The 20,101-nt window shown below is 39.0% G+C and overlaps 1 protein-coding gene across 38 annotated transcripts in view; it reads right to left on the bottom strand.

Annotated features, from left to right (window-relative positions):
- Nucleotides 1–20,101, bottom strand: part of celf4 (CUGBP, Elav-like family member 4) — a 1,224,602-nt gene that overhangs the window by 663,609 nt on the left and 540,892 nt on the right. For 25 of the 38 annotated variants that reach the window (XM_059988614.1, XM_059988578.1, XM_059988606.1 and 22 more), the window contains exon 3: nt 4,403–4,451. In XM_059988614.1, coding sequence (XP_059844597.1) covers nt 4,403–4,451 — 49 coding nt within the window. Of the gene's footprint in view, nt 1–4,396; nt 4,452–20,101 lie in introns of all 38 variants that reach the window. The other 13 variants (XM_059988596.1, XM_059988611.1, XM_059988577.1 and 10 more) reach the window with 2 other exon arrangements.

Here is a 20,101-nt window from a genome sequence, read left to right as displayed (position 1 = left end):
AAATGATGACCTTTTAGTCTCTTCCCAAGACTCATAATTTTGGTGCTATATAATGGCCGCAGTAAAAAGGAATCTGTACTAATGACAGTTGAAAGTAGCACTGAAGTACATTGAGCAATGACTAAGCAGTTATAGTGATATCATCATTATAGTCTAATGATCCATGGCATCATATACCACAGAGAGTAACTGGTAGCATTAAATCAGTTCTCTCAAAAGTGCTAACACACTGAACTGCACTCTTTGTACTAGCATTTAATCAAACTTTGATCAGTACCTTTGAACTTTGCTTTCTAGTTCCACCCATGTGGCCTGCGACTACGTTCACTGAGGTAGAAGGGAGCCTTTGCTCTGTTTGTAACAGCTGGCTTCTCCGTGTTTCCGTTCTCCCAATGTTCAGCTTCATTGGAGTCAGTGAACTGAATACTAGATGGTGACTGAAATGGGCCCAAATACTCCAGCATTCAGTTAACTGCTCAAATGGTTCGAATGTCTCAGTTTGATATCAGAGAAAGTATACAGTACACAACCTGAAATTCTTACCCTTTGCAGACATCCACACAAAAAGAATTTGAAGAATGAATGACACCCAATAATGTTCTTCTACTCCAATTTTCTCTTCCTGTATCATTCTCCAAATGGACCCAAATTAAATCTTTTCATCTTTGAACCTTTGCAAGGATTTTCCAATCAACACTGAGATCACCTAAATTTATTTTTATTCTTTCCAGTCTTAATCTAGTATTATAGATGTGATCTTTCAAGATTTCCTCAATAAATAAAAGCAGAGAAAATAATTCCAATAGTCAATAAAATTCATAACAAAATATAAGCATTGAAGGGTATATATTGCGGCACAATGGATCTGTGATTTGATTACAGCATCATAGGAAGGAATAGCAATAATGAGAGCTTATGCTTAACCACATCAAATGGGCTGCCATTCAATATTATTGGGCATGCTTACTTAGGCTAGGGTCAGAGAACCTCCTCACCGACCCTCTCCTTCAATGGGAATTGGATAGTTAGGTTCAGTGGGGCCATAGCTGCAATTAGACCTTAGAAACAGCCCCAATGCACACTAATGTGAAGCAAAGCTGAGTTGAGCCTCACCTCCCAGAGAAGCATGTCTTTTTTAATGTCTATATTCAGACATACAGTATGTAAAGACTATTAAGAGCACTAAAAATAATTAAAAGTAACAGAAAATTACTAAAGTAGAAATGAAGTTAATTAAGAACATATTAAAACATTCACTAATTAGTTAAAGCATTAAACATTAGCTACAGCAGGTGATTTCTTGCCCTTACATGTAATCAATATTTTGGGGACTAATTAACTTTCATTAATGTACTGTAGCTTAGGATCAGGCTTTCCGATAATATATTAAAGAGTTGTGCACTGTAAAGCCCTGATCAGTTAGCTTAAGGAAGCCCTCTTCACAACAAAGCCTATTTGACACCAATGTTATTCTGCACCGATATTTGGATAGGTCATACAATCTTTAATGCTCTTTGTCTGTTTCTCTCAGTTGAATCACCTTGCTAACCGTCTTTGGGAATTTTAGTAACTGATTTCACCATACCCTTAAAAATATAGATCACAGCATACTGGGCACAAAAGAGACTACAGATGTTGGAATCTGGAGTAACAAAGCACTGAATGAACTCGACGGGTCGAGAGGCATCTATGATGACAGCTGATGTTTTGTGTTGAGACCAGATGAAGGGCCTTCATCTGAAATGTCAACTATCTTTTTCTCCCCATAGATGCTGCCTGGCCTGCTGAGTTCTTCCAGCCCTTTGTGTGTTGTACCAGAATGCAACAAATTTTAATTTTAAGCATTTTCTTCAGTCGGTCCATTTACCAAGACTCTAATGAATCAGGAAGGTTATATGGCAGTAACTATTTCCAGCACTGCCAATGCACACTATGTAGGATTTTATTCCTATGGTAATTCAGGACCAAGGTTGGAAGGAGGAGAAAGTATGTCCTCCAAAAATATTGTATGTATTAATTGGACATAGGTATGCTATAAAAAATATTGTTCATTTTCATCCAGCTGCCGTTCAAAAGTCAATTCAGAGTGAGCCTGGAATAAGCTGAGAGTTTGATGCATCTTACCTTGAGCCAGCATAACTGTCCTGAACTGAGCGCTGATTTTCAAGGTATCAACCACCTCAACTTTAATATAGGAATGGGTGACTGACATATGTGGCATGGCCACCTGCCTTTGAATGGGCTGCTGATCTGAACCGAAAAGCGAAATGTAGTATTCTATTCTTTTAAATTTTACTTACACACAATGTTCTTAATCAGTTTCTTGCACTTAAAGATGTCGAAAGAAAAATATTGTGTTTTTAAATTTCTCAAACATTTTTGACATCTCTTACTATAGCTAATGACAAGAGGTATTGAAAACCGAATCAAAGACCTACGAACCAGTTTTAAGTATCTCTTGTTATCAGGCACAGTTGTGGGAGTATTCAGGATCCACAGCACAGGCCACAGCACAGCTTGTTCAGATAAGTGACTGCAGTAGAAAGGCAATTAGATCCACAGGGTCAGAAATGCAAGTGCATCCAAGAATAGCCTGGGAAGCCATTGGGCTTGATCAAGCACAATCCTGCCTGTCCTGTTGCAAACACACAGCTTCTAGGCTTTTTGAGACAACATGTATATCACACTTCAGCAAGCAGTAAAACATACTGAACTCTTGGTAAAATATTGTAAATAAAATACAATATACAAGGACGCAAGACATCAGATTGTAAGATGACTTTGTGGGTGAAGCCTCAAATTGTAGTCTACTCTGCTGGACTCCAAAGTAGTAACATATGTAGACCTAACAATAACTTAGCAATATACATACAGACCATAACTGAAATGAAGTCACCATTTGAACTTATTCCCACAACTACATCCTGTAATTTAATGTCCTATTTTCATTTTAACCTATGGAGTAAATAGCTTGGATGGAGAAGGTATGATAAGATGATTTGAGAACTCAGGCACAAACTCTGATGTCAACTTTGCTTACTTTATACAAACTTTCATGAATGCAATACAAATGCTTTAAGAATCTTGAAATAAACTTTTCAAAAACTTGGTAGCCATGCATGTCTCAAACTCCTTCAATATCTCGGCTGAATTCTGCCATTTTGCAGAATATTTTGTTCTCTTTGCTAATTTTATTTAATGGTGCAGATCCTACTAACTTCTGCTTGCTGAACCAGTTGATCTGACGCCACTGAGATAAACATCATCATCATTATGTGCTGTGTCATATGACGTGGGCAATTATGGTCTGTAACCATAATTGTTCTTGGCAAATTTCTCTGCAGAAGTGGTTTTCCATTGCCTTCTGGGCAGTTTCTTAATCAGCTACGTGATTATAATATGCAATGCAGAGGTTCAGGATTTTCTGACAAAATTCCAGGTGCCCAGCGGCAAAGCCCAGTCCAGCTGCTGGCATTAATTTGAAGGATGCCATTGAAGTAGTACACTTGGGGAAACCTGGATCTGATAACCCAGTGACTTCAACAGGGATTTTATCACAAAGGATTAGAAGGCAAATGGCAAACTTAGTTACTTAATAAAAGAATACTTTACATCATTTCAATGTATTTAATCATTATACATCTTTCTGTAGTTTTTGTTAGCTTCATTTTAAAATTGTCAATTTTAAATTATTTATTACAATTTTAATAGTTCTTCATTCGCTAGATGTTGGGGATATTTTAAAACAATTAAATCACGCAGCAAAAGCCAGCCAACAGCTACAGGTGTCAAAGGGTATAGGGGCATTTCTCTGTTGGGTCCTTTCACTGAGTGAAGAATCACTGTCATCTGTCAATGGGCCAGTGAAAAAGTTTCTCAACACCTCAGCCCTGAGGGTAAGTGGATCATAGCATAAGAAGTGAATCCAGATTAGTGGAACACATTTTCTGGCACAATACATCCTTTATAGATTTTAGTCAAAGAATATTGCTCTCCATTAAACTTAGAAGGAATGCATTGGGTATAACAATGCAGGCAACGTGGCACTAGAAAACATACTTCAATCTTGTGATTTGAATTTATTTCAATACCATTTTCATCTAAATTTTAGTCATCCATTCACCAGACTACTAAGCCTATCTCAATATGCAAAGTTTTTGAATAAATGATTCAGTTATTCAACACACAAAACTAAATTGACAATTAATGCACTGAAAAAAAGCCACTGCAATTTTAAATGAAAATCTGTGCTGCCATGGAACCAAGACCTATGCTTTTAGCGAAAATAAATTGCAAAGGTTCTCAACCCTGCATCTGGTCTGATGGAGCCTTGCCTCCAAAGCAGAGCAATAACCAACTGACTACATTCACCAGCAAAACTTGGAGCAACAAAGACAACTACCTCCTCTGCTCTCACTGTCCGCTGGCTTCACCTGGATCGGCCTGTTCATCTGCAAATATAAAGAAGAAAAAATGGTCATTTCTGGTCAGTTATGATAAGATTACAGCTGAAGTACATTTGAGAGTCAAAACATTTCCTGCATTTCTTACCAGTAGGTATTATCACTGTAATGAATGCAACAGAATTTTGTAAACAACACTGAAAAATAGAGCAGCACATTGTGATCAAAAAGATGTTATTCTGAGAACAGATAAATAAATGTCTGATACCAGAGGGCATGCATTGAAGGTGAGAGGGGGTAGGTTTCAAGGGAGATCTGAGAGGTAAGGTTTTTATTCAGAGAGTTGTGGATGCCTGGTATGGTGATAAAGGCAAATACATTAGAGGCTTTTAAGTGACGTTTGGATAGGCACATGGCTGCAAGGAAGATGGAGGGATATGGTCATTGTGTAGGTAGGTGGGATTAGTATTTGGATTCACTTTGTAGCCAGGTTGGCATAACATTGTGGGCTGAATGTCCTGATCCTGTGCTGTACTCTTCTAAGCCCTATGCTCTAGAGGTTGTACGAAACAACCTACATTTTTTTAAGTAATCTAATAACTCAGAACTAAAAAATAACTAATTGAATGATTGTTGACACCAAGAATAGAATTTGTATACCCCACTTCATATACTTAATTTGATTTACAAACTTGACAAATTAAAATGAAAGTGCATGCTACATATAAGTTTTGAATTGAATTATTGTAAGATACAAAATATTACAATTCCCCACTGAATTCTTAGCTACAATCAAGCACACAGTCACATTTAGGAACCTGTTAAAAACTAAAAGCCATGGAGGTGATAGTATTCAGTTTGGATAAAATAAATGGGCTGATGAGTAAACGCAGCTCAGGAGAGGCAAAGGTTCATAGTCACCACTCCATGTTGACTGAAGATTTTCACCGTTCACTCTTTGAAGTGAATTTACAGATTGCAAGTGAGATCTCCTAGAACGGTGTTAAAGAGTAAGGTGGCTTTGGTGAGATGAAGAGTCTTATGCTTTCTTCATGAGCCAAGAATGTAAATATAAAGGATCCACATTTTTAAAATATTTTAACAATACTGTGATCCACTGTTTGAGTAACTTAAATGCTGGCCCAGATAGACTGGAAAGGCAGGGTGTCGAGACTGGAAGCGGGGGTCGGGCCAATTTTGCTCACTCTCTTGTGATGTTCACTCCTCTTCCTGTGATGCTCAGGCTGCGAATTTGCTCCCGCTGCTGTACTTCATGTCTACAAAACTTGGCAGCAATTTGTCCCACTAATATGATGAACTGAGACTGAGGCTTTGGGCCTACTCTGAGGTGCTCCGGGGATTTTGATCTGAGGACTCAGTGTGGTTCAGAATGTTGTTGCCATTGCTCGCTTCTATTGTTTGCATGATAGAAACATAGAAACATAGAAAATAGGTGCAGGAGTAGGCTATTCGGCCCTTCGAACCTGCACCGCCATTCAGTACGATCATGGCTGATCATCCAACTCAGAACCCTGTACCTGCTTTCTCTCCATACCCCTGATCCCTTTAGCCACAAGGGCCATATCTAACTTCCTCTTAAATATAGCCAATGAACCGGCCTCAACTGTTTCCTGTGGCAGAGAATTCCACAGATTCACCACTCTCTGTGTGAAGAAGTTTTTCCTCATCTTAGTCCTAAAAGGCTTCCCCTTTATCCTCAAACTGTGACCCCTCATTCTGGACTTCCCCAACATCAGAAACAATCTTCCTGCATCATATGATTTCCGTTTTATTCCCCCTTCTCTGTGCGCATTGAGGGTTGGTCTTTATGTTTTATTTAGTTGGGTTCTTTTGGGTTTCTTACATTGTGGATGCTTGCAAGCAGACAAATCTCAAGGTTGTATAATTTATACATTCTTTGATAATAAACATATGTTGATCTTTAACTCCAAACCCAAAATTCAGCCATCATAGCTGCTGGATGGTAAACATCCCCCTTAAACTGTAGCCTCACAGCAATTGACCTTGGGAAGACCCGTGCTTCAGAAATCACCATCTCTTTGTTTCCTTTTGTTCAATGCATAACTTAAACAGAGGAGAGGAGTCATGAGAGACTGCAGTTTCTTTAATGTGGGACAACAAACAATCTGCTGGGGTAATCTGCAGTGTCTGTTATGGAATATTTCAGATCAAAACACTGATTTAGGGCTGGTAGTTGTTAAGGTACCTTCCCGCACAGATGCTGCTCGGTTTATTGAGTTGATCCAGCAGAGTACAGATTGAACAGAGTGCAAAAACTCCAGAGCACACCAAGCATTTAAGTTTGATGGGAAAGAGAGGGTGGAAAGAGAACCCCTTGACCATGTCTGCATGCTTCTATGCATTGAGTTGTTGCCACATGATTGGCTGATCAGATATTTGCATTAACAAGGTGTACCTAATAAAATGGACACTGGTTTTAATTCTGCTCCTTGATAATCCTAACCTCTTTACAACTGATGTTACTTTTTGATCTTCTCATTGAAGGTCCTTTCTTATTACTATCCATATATTATCCTTTGTTATCAGAGTAATACCCTCAAAGAGATAAATATTTCAGAATATTCAGTCCCTAGCACCATCACGTTATAACTATGAGGACCTGAGTTATAGGGAAAGGTTGAAAAGGTTAGAAGATTATTCTCTGGACCACAGGAGAATGAAGGGAGATTTGACAGAGGTACACAAAATTATGAGGGGTACAGATAGGATAAATGCAAGCAGGCTTTTTCCACTGAGGTTGGATGAGATTAAAAGTAGAGGCTGTGGGGTTAAGAGTGAAAGGTGAAGTACTTACTCAGAGGGCGGTGAGTGTGTGGAATGAGCTGCCCGGGAGGTGGTGGATGTGGGGATGACTTCAACATTTAAGAGAAGTACATGAATGGGAGGGTATGGAGGGCAGTGGTCCAGGGACTAGCAGAATAATAGCTCATCATGGACTAGATGGGGCAAAGTTGTGCAGTGCTCTTTGACTTTATGTCTCTACAGTGGTTTTCACTGTCTCACTGTAAGTCAAGCCGGAATATAGACAGTAGTGAAGCCGGAGACTAAAGCTTTAATCTTGTTGTCTACATTACATGAAATGGATATAGAACAGATAGAAGAGTCTTCAAAATCACTCTGGTTTTGCAAAGTACTCATGGGCTTGGTAGGACATGAAAAGAAATATGGTAGACACAAGGGGTCAATATAGTCATTTTGAAAAGTAGCCAAGAGCTGAATCGAAAAGAATGAATTATGCGTAGTTGACGTAATGGTTAAGGACATCTTCTCAAAACTGTAGGTAAACTTGGAGTAGGGAAATTCTGGCTAAATTGCCATCATGCATGTTTCTGGCTACAACTTGGGCAGAACTAAGACACGGGTTCTTCCAGATGGAATACCAGGAGTTAGGGTCTATATCAACAAGAAGAATCACAAGGGTAACAATATTCAGATTACTCTTTCAGGAGTACTGTATGCAAATTGACACAAGATTAGAGAGCTAAATGCATGAACCAGAGAGTGGCAGGAGAGAAACCCAGTTTGCTTCAAGTGTTTCTGCGAAAAGAGTGGGAGCTATTCCTTAGAGAAATGTTTCACTTGTGTCAGGCTGTATTTCATTTAACTAACAACCCAGATAAGGCTTTGAACTAAATTAATAGGAAAGTTTAAGGTGATAAACTTGGAAAAATGAATGGAAAGGACAAGGTAATAGTGCAGGGAGGCAACATGGGTAATTATCTCAGCATGTGACAGGAAGAGACAAAGCACACCATAGTGGAGCAGAAAGTGAACTCAAAGTTGGGAAATACTAATGTGTTACAATTAAAGGATCATTATCTGAATCCACATGGCATTCATAACAAAAGATAGATACATTTCATGCACTAACTGAAATAACTGATCTTGATCTAATAAGAATTGTAAAGACATGCTCGTAATGTGAAGGAGGCTGGGAATTGAACATTCCAGGATATACATCCAATTCATAAAATAAACACTCCACTAAAAACAATTATCTATCTACATAGCCAGAGAAGGTAAGGATGATATTCGGCAAAATGAAAATTACTTTAATTTGCAAAATTTAGAAGTAAGCCAACATATTGAGAGCATTTTGTAAACATATATATGATGATTAAAAATAAAAGAAGAAAATGGGGTCTCTGCATAAATTAGCAAGAAATATAACAAATTGCAAACCTTTTATAATGCAGAAAGAGGAAGAGAATATGAAAATAACTGTTGACCTCATAAAAGCTGAGAATAGGGAATTAATACCAAGGATAAGAAATGGAAAGCACTTTAAATTCGGGGCTCACAACCTGAGGTCCACAAACCCCTCGATTAATGGTAGGGAACCCCTGCTTAAATAAGTATCTTAAATCTGTCTTCAAGGTGGAGAGTGTTGGAACATACAACTAATGATAGCTAACCAAGGTGCAAAAGTCCAGGAGGACAAACAGTAGGAAGAAAATAAGGTCATCAACCAACGGCTGGAATTTGCCATTCTGATGGTCTGCCTCTTACACTGGGTGTCAGATTCTAAAGCTCCCACGTCACTGCAAATGTTCCAGTGTATTATCAAGCCTTAAATATAATATTGAATTCAACAGGTGAACATCAAAATGGGAAACAGCAAGCTTTCAAAACCAAACATCTGTAGACAAGAAAATACTGGGGTTCATTAATGAGGAAGCAATAAAAGAGTACTTTAGAAAACCATGATATGATTTTACAAAAAGTTTTATTAACAAACTTAACAGAATTATTTGAGGGCAGAACTAATTGACTAGATAAAATAAGATGAGACAATGTTGTTGATTTGAATTTCTAAACTACACTATCTAAGGTGTTATATTAAAGTGACCACTCCTGACAGGACTCATAGGGTTGTGAATAATGCATTACTATAAGAGATTGGTTAATAGACAGAAAATAAAGGGGATAATTGGTAAACTATAATCACTAGAGTGGTTTGGATCAGTATTGAGTCTCCAGGTCAAAGACTTGGGTGAAGAGACAATAGATCCAAGTTCATTACTTATACAAAGGTATGTAGATGGAGAACACAATGTGTTTTACGATAATTGCATTATGGGGAGAACATTTTGTGTTTTCATAGGGAAATATGTACCTTACATAAATAGACAGGAGAAGAGGTGGATGGGGATCCAATTTTAGAGGCAAATTAGAAAGGTGACACTATTAAGAGTTGGTTTTAATGGTTTGAGGTTATTAATGGCTCGATTCAGATAGATCTGAGTGTCCACACAAAGAAATCAAATATCAGCATACGCTTCAGCAAATGATTAAAATTACAAATGGATTGTTGAGTGTACAGGAGTAAGATATATCAACTACTTGGGTGGTGCTGCAGCAACAACCTCGCACTCGATGTCAGTAAGACCAAAGAGCTGACTGTGGGCTTTAAAAAGGGTAAGACGAGGGAACACACACCAGTCCTTATAGACAAATCAGAAGTGGCAAGAGTGAGCAATTTCAAGCTCCTGGGTGTCAATATTTCAGAGGATCTATCCTGTACCCAACATATTGATGGAGCTATAAAGGAGGTATGATAATGGCTATTTTCAGAAGTTTAAGGAAATTTGGTATGTCACCAAATACATTCATAATTTTCTGCGGATGTACCACGGAAAGCATTCTAACTGGCTGCATCATTGACTGGTATGGGGGGAGTGGCTACTGCACAGGATCAAAATAAGCTTCAAAGGGTTGTAAACATAGTCAGCTGCATCATGGGTACTAGCCTCCATAGTATCCAGGACATCTTCAAAGCACGATGCCTCAAAAAGGCAGCATCCATCATTAAGGATCCCCATCACCCAGGTCATGGCTCGTTCTCATTGCTACCATCAGGAAGGAGGTACAGAAGCCTGAAGGCACACACTCAGTGATTGAGGAACAGCTTCTTCATTCTCTGCTGTCCAATTTTTGAATGGACATTTGAACCCATGAACACTACCTCACTACTTTTATTATTTCTATTTATTTAACTTAAATGTTCAATATATCTATATTTATTGTAATTCACATTTTTTCTTTTATCATGTATTGCATTGCATTGTTGTGCAAAGCCAACAAATTTCATGACAAATGTCGGTGATATTAAACTGGATTCTGATTCCTCGCAAAGGTAATAAATACAATAGTAGGTAAGCCTTACCAAAGTGTACAGAGCTTTAGCAAGACCACACCTGGTGTATTACACATGGTTTTGGTCTAATTTAAGGAAATGTACAGTATATTTTCACTGGAGGTATTGGAGATAACATTCATTTGATTGATATCAGAGGTGAGGGTTGTTTTAAGAAGGCAATACTGAGCATAATGGGTTTCTATTCTCTGGACTATAACAGAATGAGAGAAATTCACTTTAAATTACAGTACAAGGTCCAGAGAGGACTTGACAGGGTGCACGTTTCTCCTGCGGAGACAGTTAAACAAAGGGCCAAATTCTCAGGATAAAAGTTCAGTCATTTAAGGCTTGAGATTCTTCACTCAGAGGATTTTGAAACTTTAGGATTTTCTACCTCAGAGAGCTTTCGATTGTTGTCAATATATACAGGCTTAAAACACGTGGATTTCCAGACTCCAAGGGAATCGCGGATTATGGGGATTGGACGGGAAATTGGAGTTGAGCTCAAAGATCAGATCAGTTGTAATTATAATGAGCAGCGCGTCGGGCTGGAGGGTTGCAAAGCCTCTGCTGCTTCTAATGCTCTTCTGCTGAGGTTAACATCATAGAAAGGGAAAAAATCCGGAACAATAACTCTCCACAGTGACAGATCCTGAGTTGGGCAACACCAGATTGTATAAAAATGCCCTTTTCTTCAAAGATGTGTGAAAGTTCAGAGGTACCACCATGAATCAGCAGGAAAAGGACTGGCAGGTGTGAGAAGGGACCACAGGAGGAAGGAACATTGTAAAAAAATAGGTTGTTAAAATAAATTAATGCACTGATTGAAAAATTACACCAGATAACTGCCATATTTTTAAAAATCACAATAATTTCTTATCCGCAGTTACGTTGCATTGCCGTGAACTTAATACTGTAAATTGTGAATTGATTTTCAATTAATATTTTTCTATTATTTATGTGTGTCACACATTCACAGCAAAAATTACATATGTGTCATGTTCTGAATCTTGTTCTGCGCTGATGATGAAAGAACTGCTTTTTTATTCTTCAACTATTAGGTTACCATGGTGATGCAATTTTTCAATCTGGCTCAGTATAGTTCAGAGTTGCGAGTAAGATGTTGAGATAAAAAAAAATCTGAAAGTATCAAGTCATTAGAAGATGCAATCCTCCTGCACAGGCTGCAGTGCAATTACACTGGAATAGCGACCTGTCACATTGGCAGAATAATTAGACCAGATCTGGGGTTCATCCTGGGTCTAGGAAGGATCAGCCATAGGAAGTGAGTAGCACACACACAAAATGCTGAAGAAACTTAACGGGTCAGACAGCATCTATTGAAAGGAATAAATAGTCAACGTCAATGTTTTAAACCGAGATTCTTCATCTGAACTCAGCAGAAGGATCTGGCTTCTCTCCCTTCCCTTTCCAGTCCTGATGAAGCGTCTTGGCATAAAACATCAACTCTTTATTCCTTTCAATAGATGCTGTCTGATCTGCTGAGTTCCTCCAGCATTTTGTTATTTCATTTATATTTTTTAAAATTTAGATTGACAGCATGGAACAATCCTTTCCAGTGCAAGGAGCCTCACCTACTTATTTAACACTAGCCTAATCACAGGAAAATTTACAGTGACCGATTAACTTACACACCTTTGAACTGTGGGAGTAAACTGGAGCACCCAGAGGAAACCCAGGCAGTCACAGGGAGAGTGTTCAATCTCCATACAGACAGTGCTGGAATTGAACATTGAACTCTGAACTCCGGAACTCCCAAGCTTTACTAGCACGTTGCTCTGGATTACTTTGGCCTCTGCAGAATCCCTTGTGCATATGCAGTGAGTTGTAGGAGGAAGTTCAGAAAGTTTCCTATGGGTGGAGCTTATTTTTATTTTTACACAAGATTCACCCTACCTGGGTGATCTAGAACAGCTGGTCACATATCAAGGTTAACATCTCCTTCAATGTCCCCCTTATACAGTCAGTCTTAAGCACTGAATGTAGGTTGTAACACCTGGCTTTAGCCTGAAGAGTGCTGTAATTAAAGCCACAGATGTCAGAGATACTCGGCAGAACAGAGAGAATCAATGGAGAGAGAAGTACAGAAATGCACTGAGTCCTAGTCCTTGAGCAACTCAGCACAGAAACAGCCCTTACAGCCCACTCAGCCCACTCAGCCCAGAACATAAGACATAGGAGCAGAATTAGGCCATTTGGCCCATCGAGTCTGCTCTGCTATTCTATCATTTTGATTTACTGTCCCCTCCTGATTCTATTCTCCTGCCTTTTCCCCATACCCATTGGCACCCTTGGTAATCAAGAATCCATCAGCCTCTGCTTTAAGTAACCCCAATGACTTGGCCTCCATTACTGGTGATGAACTCCACAGATTTGCCACCCTCTGGCTAAACAAATTCCTCCTCATCTCTGCTCTAAAGGAAACTCCTTCTATTCTGAGGCTGGTCCTAGTCTAAGTAATATGTCCATTCTACCTGGGCCTTACTGATTGTTATGCTCCTCTATACTGATGTCTTTTGCCTGTTGAACATTTTTAGTAGGCTTCTATTTTCACAAACAGTATTTTGTTTTCAGATTTTGTTGCATCTTCTCTCTGGGCACAGACAATTCATTAGTTCAAAGGACTCACAATTTATCTTTTCTTAAACACTTAAGATTCTGCAGGTGCTGGAAATCATGAGGAACACATGCAAAGTTCTAGAGGAACTGAGCAGGTCAGTATCTATGGGGAGGAATGAGCTGTTGACATTTCTGGTCAAGACCCTTCAACAGAGCTGGAAAGGTGGGGGTGGGGGAGCCAGAATTAAAAGGTCTTTTCTCCTCTAAGATCTTTGTTAAAGTTACCGTATGAGTGATTTCATGGAGATGTGGGGGAGTGACTCCCAATTAATTTCAACTGATCCAAAGGGGAAGAGATTTGCCCTGCTAAGCCACACAAAGAGTCTGCATGTGTGATGATGCTTCAGTACAGATTAAAAATATTCATTGGGTTTATAAATCCCCAAGAGATTCCACTCCTAAAATGAAAAAGACAAATCTCTGCCAAAAGTACTGAAGTCTAATGTTTACGTAATCGTGACATAAAACAAAGAGCCATTCACATCAAAATGACAGGCTTGGCCAGGGCGACTGCAGCTGTTACATACCATGTGAACGAGTAAAGAATGATGATGTATAATTACCTTTATAAAACTGATAGGCACGCTGATTATTTCACTCGCTGATAATTATGTTATGAGACAGATTCTGTTAAGTAATGAATTCTAATTGTAGTCTGGAACAATCATTAAAATGACAGACTTTAACTCTTCAAGGAGCTGGAGGTTAACATCCTGCTGATGGTATTGTGGTTGCCCATTGTTGGCTTTACCTAATCACTATTCAAGATCCCATTTTCCACTGGGAGACACATCGATGGCTAAGTTTACAGCTTTTCTGAACAAATAATTTTATTCAAGAGTGAGTCAGCAGTTTCTTTCTTCCATGGCTGTCTGTCCTCTCCCATCAGATTCCCCCTTCTCCAGCCCAGTATCTCTTTCACCAATCAACTTCCCAGGTCTTTACTTCAACCCCCTCTGCCCCTTCTGGATTCACCTATCACCTTGTAGTCCCTCCCCTCCTCCCACTTTCTTATTCTGATGCATCACCTTTTCTTTACAGTCCTGATGAAGGTCTCAGCACGAAACATCGACTAGACGCTTTTCCATTGATGCTGCCTGGCCTGCTAAGTTTCTCCAGCATTTTGTGTGTGATGATTGTCCACGGTTGATAGTAATACTAAGTAAGGAAGTTTAAACCCACTCTCTCTTGCAACGTTACTGGGGTTAAATATATTGTAACTGCATGCTCCTCTTATCCAAAGAAGTCATCATTTAAGGCATAACTATGACTGAATCTTGCAATTATTATTTACCCATCAGTGCAACTCATTTGCCTTGCTCAGTCAAATACATGCTCAGATCAATCCTGATCTGGGGCAGCACAGTAGCGTAGTGGTTAACACAACATTTTACAGTACAGGTGACCCAGGTTCAATTCCTACCACTGTATGTAGTTTGTATGTTCTCCCTGTGATGATGGGGACTACCTCTGGGATCTCTGGTTTCTTTCCACTGTCAAAAGACCGATTGGTAGGTTAATTAGTCATTGTAATTTGTCCCGTGATTAGGGTAGGGTTAAATTGGGGGATAGCTGGGTGGTGTGGCTCGAAAGGGGGAAGGGCCTATCCCATGCTGTATGGCAATGAATAAATAAATAAATTATCACCCCACAGTCTCTCACCCTAACTGCATCTACCCAGAACAAAGGATTAATGCAATCCTAGCCTTTCATAATGAATCAAATCTGATGTTACTTCACTTTCCTTACATATGTTTCTGCTTTAAACATGTATGGTATTTTACATTGTAGACTCTCACCCTTTGGATCGAATTTAAGGTAGACAAGTGTGAGGTGTTGCACTCTGGGAGGACAAACCAGGGTAGGACTTACACGGTGAAGGTGTAGCACACTGGGAAGTGAGGTAGAACAGAGGAAAGTGGGAATTCAGATCCATAATTCCCTGAAAGTGGTGTCACAGGTAGATAGGGTCATAAAGAAAAATTTGGCACATAGGTCTTCGTATCAAGAACAGGAGTTGGAATGAAGTTTGATTTCAACAGTTAAGAGAAATTTGTATAGGTTCATGGATGGGAGGGATATGGAGGGCTATGGTCTGAGTGCAGGTCAATGGGACTAGGCAGATAAACAGTTCAGCATGGATTAGATGGGCTGAAGGGCCTTTTTCTGTGTTGTAGTGTTCTGTGACTCTTTATCTTGGAGTCTTAATTAGTCAAACACAGGTGTACCAAAGCTTGTTTGCCATACTCATATTAAATTTTCTCATCTATGTGGGCAGAGTGATTAGTTTAGTAATTTGTATGGAGAAAAATAGCTCACTTTGAAGACACCATTAATACTCAGTCAAAGCAGCACTGCACACTGCGTTACCAGGGGTAGCCCTGGCCAGTGGCTCACAATGTCCACTGTAGATTGGGGAGCATCTTTATCAGTGGTTCACACTGTGGACTGGGGAATAACTTCAGCAGTGGTTCACGCTGCGCACTGTGGATTAGGGGGAGCCTGAGGAATACTGGGTAGTGTGGCTCAAAGGGCTGGAAGGCCTATTCCATGCTGTAGCTTCAAATAAAAATAAATAAATATATAAAAAGATAGCCAGTGATGCTACATGACAGGGTGATGCATTTCCAGAGACTGATGTGTTTTTAAACTAAAGGATATAAGTTCAGGTGAAAGGTAAGAAGTTCACAAGGGATCTGAGAATTTTTAGAATTTGCTCACTGAGAGAGTGATGGAAACAGAGCTGCTGACAATATTTAAAAGGTAACTGGTAATTGGTTTATTGTTGTCGTATGTACTGAGAAACCAGGGAAAAGCTCTCATCTGCTTGCCTTCCAGACAGACCCTTCCATGGGTAAACTCATTGAGATAGCAAGCAGAGAGCAGAGCAACACACACACAAAATGCTGGAGAAACTCAGCAAGTCGGGCGGCATCTATGAAGAGGACCCTCGGCCATAAAAGTTGACTGCTTATCCCTCTTCACAGATGCTGCCTGATTTGCTAATTTCTTCCAACCATTTGTGTGCATTCCTCAAAATTTCCAGCATCTGCAAAATGCCTTATGTTTATAAAATGCAGAGTGGAGTGTGACCTGCAGAGGAAGTGCAGTCAAGGTATCTAGATCATCTCAGCATAGAAAGCTAGGGGCCAAGTGCTGGAAAATGGGCCTACTGGACATGGGTGTCCACTGACCAGTGATGGGCACATATATATCTATAGATCTATATTTAGATATAGATATATCTACATCCAGGGTGCCCAAGACTTTAGCACAGTACCGTAGTAATTTTACATATTACAATGTATTGCTGCCTCAAAAAAACTTGATTTCATGACATATGTATGATTCTATAGCTCAATTAAGGGAATCAAAGGATGGAGGTTAATGCAAGGAAATGGGAGAGAGCAGGTGTTAGTGGCTGAATGGCTACTCTTATTTCTTACATTCTGTGAACAACCTTGTATGATTGTAGATGTCTTATGCCCAAATATTCAAAAACTTTCAAGTAGTATTAAATGAATCATTTCAAAATTAAAAATCAAGATAAAGTTGAAAATACTAATTATAATGCACAAGCTGTTAAAAACAATAAAAATATTAAAATGAACTCATATTAGACAAAGATTTGTAAAGGATCTTTTAATGGAGTTTGTATAGATCCTTTACAAGGACCTGATGTCAGAGGGGAAGAAGCTGTTCCTAAAATGGTATGGAAACAGACTCTTCCTCTCTGCCACCATATTTTTGAATGGTCATTGAACACTATCTCACTATTTTGCTCTTTTTATATGACTTATAGTCTGTATTTCTTATTGTAACCAACAGTTTTTCTTCTGCATTGCACTGTACTGCTGCAATAAAACAAATTTCACAACATACCGTATGTCAGTGACAGTAAATCTGATTTTGATTCTGATTAAAGGATCTTACCTCTCTCTCACACAGCCTTTCCTCTCTATCAAAACGAATAGTCGTTGAACTTGGAGAAGCCTCATTTGATACAGTTGAAATGGGCAGATCTCCCAGTGTAACTACTAGGAAATTCTTTGAAGTGTCTCACGTCAGAAAAAATGCACTGATGAGCTGTTTGGAAATCTGGAACCTTCAAGATGGTCTATATTTCAGGTCCTGAACTGCCTCACTCAAATGTCCATTGTATCTGCTTCAAATTAATCTTGTGCAGGTTCAACAACTATTTGTCTTGATAGAGGATAGCTTCTTCCACTTAATCCGCTCTGTTATCTGATCCTTTGTAAAGGAACTTTACAAACTCCATTAAAATACCCTTCACTTTTTCTAATTTGAGTTAGTTTTAATATTTTATTGATTCTAATAATTCATTCATTCTAGTTAGTACTTTCAATTTTATCATGATAAGAGGTAAGAATTTGACCCATTATTTTGGTTGTAAGCTGAATGTAGATCAAACAGAGGGTCATAGTATGATTTTTTGATCAGGGCTCCTGCCATTTCTACTAAACTGGCCCACTTAGACACTGACCTATACCTCTCATGTTGTATGAAGCTTCAGTTCTATTTTCCCTCCATGACCAGATTCCCTGAATCAAAATGAAGACTCCTTTATGTCACAAAATGAATCCACCTTGGTAAGAATGACTGACATTTTCCATGAGGTTTGTTTTAAATAAAGAAGCTTTACTGCATTTACATCCAAGATGTGGCCATCTGGGAGATCAGGTACTTAATGCTCATTCATTGGGGAATCATAAATTCGTCAAATTACAATTAATTGTGCAAAAAAGAATTGACGAAATAATAAGATTCTTATCTGAAGGTAGGTTTTTAGTGCAGATAATTAGCTTCTTTACCCTGGCTTCTAATCCTACTTGAGGCAGTGCTATATAAATGAGTAAGTGTGAATCATTTTGAAATCAGCTCATGTAGTCAGCATAAAGTGGGAGATTGCAGTTTTTTAATGATCTGGGATTCGATAATATTTCAATTCTTTGGTTCAGGGAATCTGAATAGTCAGTGTGGTTCATATTGTAACAGGAGAATGCACAGCCAAAAAGGGGTTTCAATTGGTGTCAAATACAATTTGTGGCTGTGATTCCATTGCATTCAAAGAGTCTTTTCAGTACATTAAACCATTGGCTATATAAGGCTGTCAGGTCATCTCATTTCATACAACAATGTTTGTATGATCTAATCTCAGTTCTATTTAAAGTAATATAGAACTTAATGCATTTTGCAGATCCAACTCTGAAAACTGAATTTACCTTCATTATTCAATGCCCAATAAATAACCCTCTTAATAGATTTGAGTTATCCATTTATCACCCGGGATGATTGAAACACTCTCCCAGATCGTTCTGATTTTAATTTGCATAGTATTATGAAGAACCTTAAAAATGGTACTCAAGTCATTGGAAGGTCTGCTCAGGGATGTGATATCTGGCCAGACAGACTCACTGACATTTGAACTCTGATATCCAATTCAGTTCAGTGTGAAAAGGGCTGCTGCTGTTGACCTGAGTGCTTTAGGCTTGGAGAAGAGGAGCAGACAGCCATAGTTTTCAACCACAATGACCTGATTCAATAACTTGTACAATTCATTTATATACTGATTTATGGAATGAGTGCATTTATGTATATGGGTGTGTGTGTGTGTGTGTGTGTGTGTGTGTGTGTGTGTGTGTGTGTGTGTGTGTGTGTGTGTGTGTGTGTGTGTGTGTGTGTGTGTGTGTGTGTGTGTGTGTGTGTGTGTGTGTGTGTGTGTGTATATATGTATATAAATTAAATAAGGTGTGCAAAAAATAGAAGTAAGAAGTAGCGAGGTAGGGTTCTTGGGTGCAAGGTCCAAACAGAAATCAGATGGCAGAGGGGAAGAAATTGAATTGTTGATTGCGTGCCTTCAGGCTTCTGTACCTCCTTCCTGATGGTAGACATGAGAAGAGGGCACGTCCTGGGTGTTTGGGGTCCTTAGTGATGGACACCACCTTTCTGAGTGCCACTCCTTGAAGATGACCTGGATACTATGGAGGCTAGCGCCATGATAGAGCTGGCTAATAACGGCCAGATTGAATAAATCACAGATGGAAAATAATATTAGGCTGATGTTCAATATTACTAATATGAACTCTGTTTAAATTCCAGATATATTGAATGTGGCAAACTTGAAGTTACTGTATGTCTCTGGATCAATGATCCAGTCCTGAGGATTCTAATCCAATAATTTAACCTATTCTGTACTCTGCTGTTAATGTCACGTGTGGATGATGGTCAGGTGCATCGTATAAACTGACCTAGCTATAATGCCCTAAAGGTCAAATGTTCTACTTAATCTTTGTCCAAGCATAAAAAGGAAGAAAGGTTATTTCAACAGAGTCGAAGGGTTTTGATTACTGATGGAACTGCTCCCTGGCATGAGTCAACACCTTGTAGAGAGAAATGGACGTAAAAAGCAAGTTCATAGAACATAGCCTGAGGTTAGGATCTAGTATTAAGCTGGTGTAGAGAGGGTTTTATATTATATCCAATCCATGTTGTACAACATTCTAGATTTAAGTGCTACTTACTAATTCCACTGTATGTTTTGTTTTCCAGCACTAGAATACTCTATGCTAGCACACACACACTTAACCCATTCATGTAAAAATAAACTGCAGTTCAGATTTTAATGACTAGAAGGGTTGAACAGTATGAAAAAAGCTGTAGTTTGCAGACACCATCACCAAATGCGCTGTTTATAAAATCCTTTACAGGCATAAAAAGGAGGGATTGTGGCTTGAGGAGACTGATACACTGAATTCCAATTTACACTAGTGACAACTCCTCATTGGTTTCTCTGGTACTTTTCCTGATCAAACACATTAGAAACAATGCTGTTCGGAGACCGCGCCACAGGTAAGCA

Source organism: Hypanus sabinus, chromosome 14, assembly GCF_030144855.1.
Source record: "Hypanus sabinus isolate sHypSab1 chromosome 14, sHypSab1.hap1, whole genome shotgun sequence".
Taxonomy (NCBI): Eukaryota; Metazoa; Chordata; class Chondrichthyes; order Myliobatiformes; family Dasyatidae; genus Hypanus; species Hypanus sabinus.
Note: the sequence above shows the minus strand (reverse complement) of the source record. Positions and strands in the feature narration are given on the sequence as shown.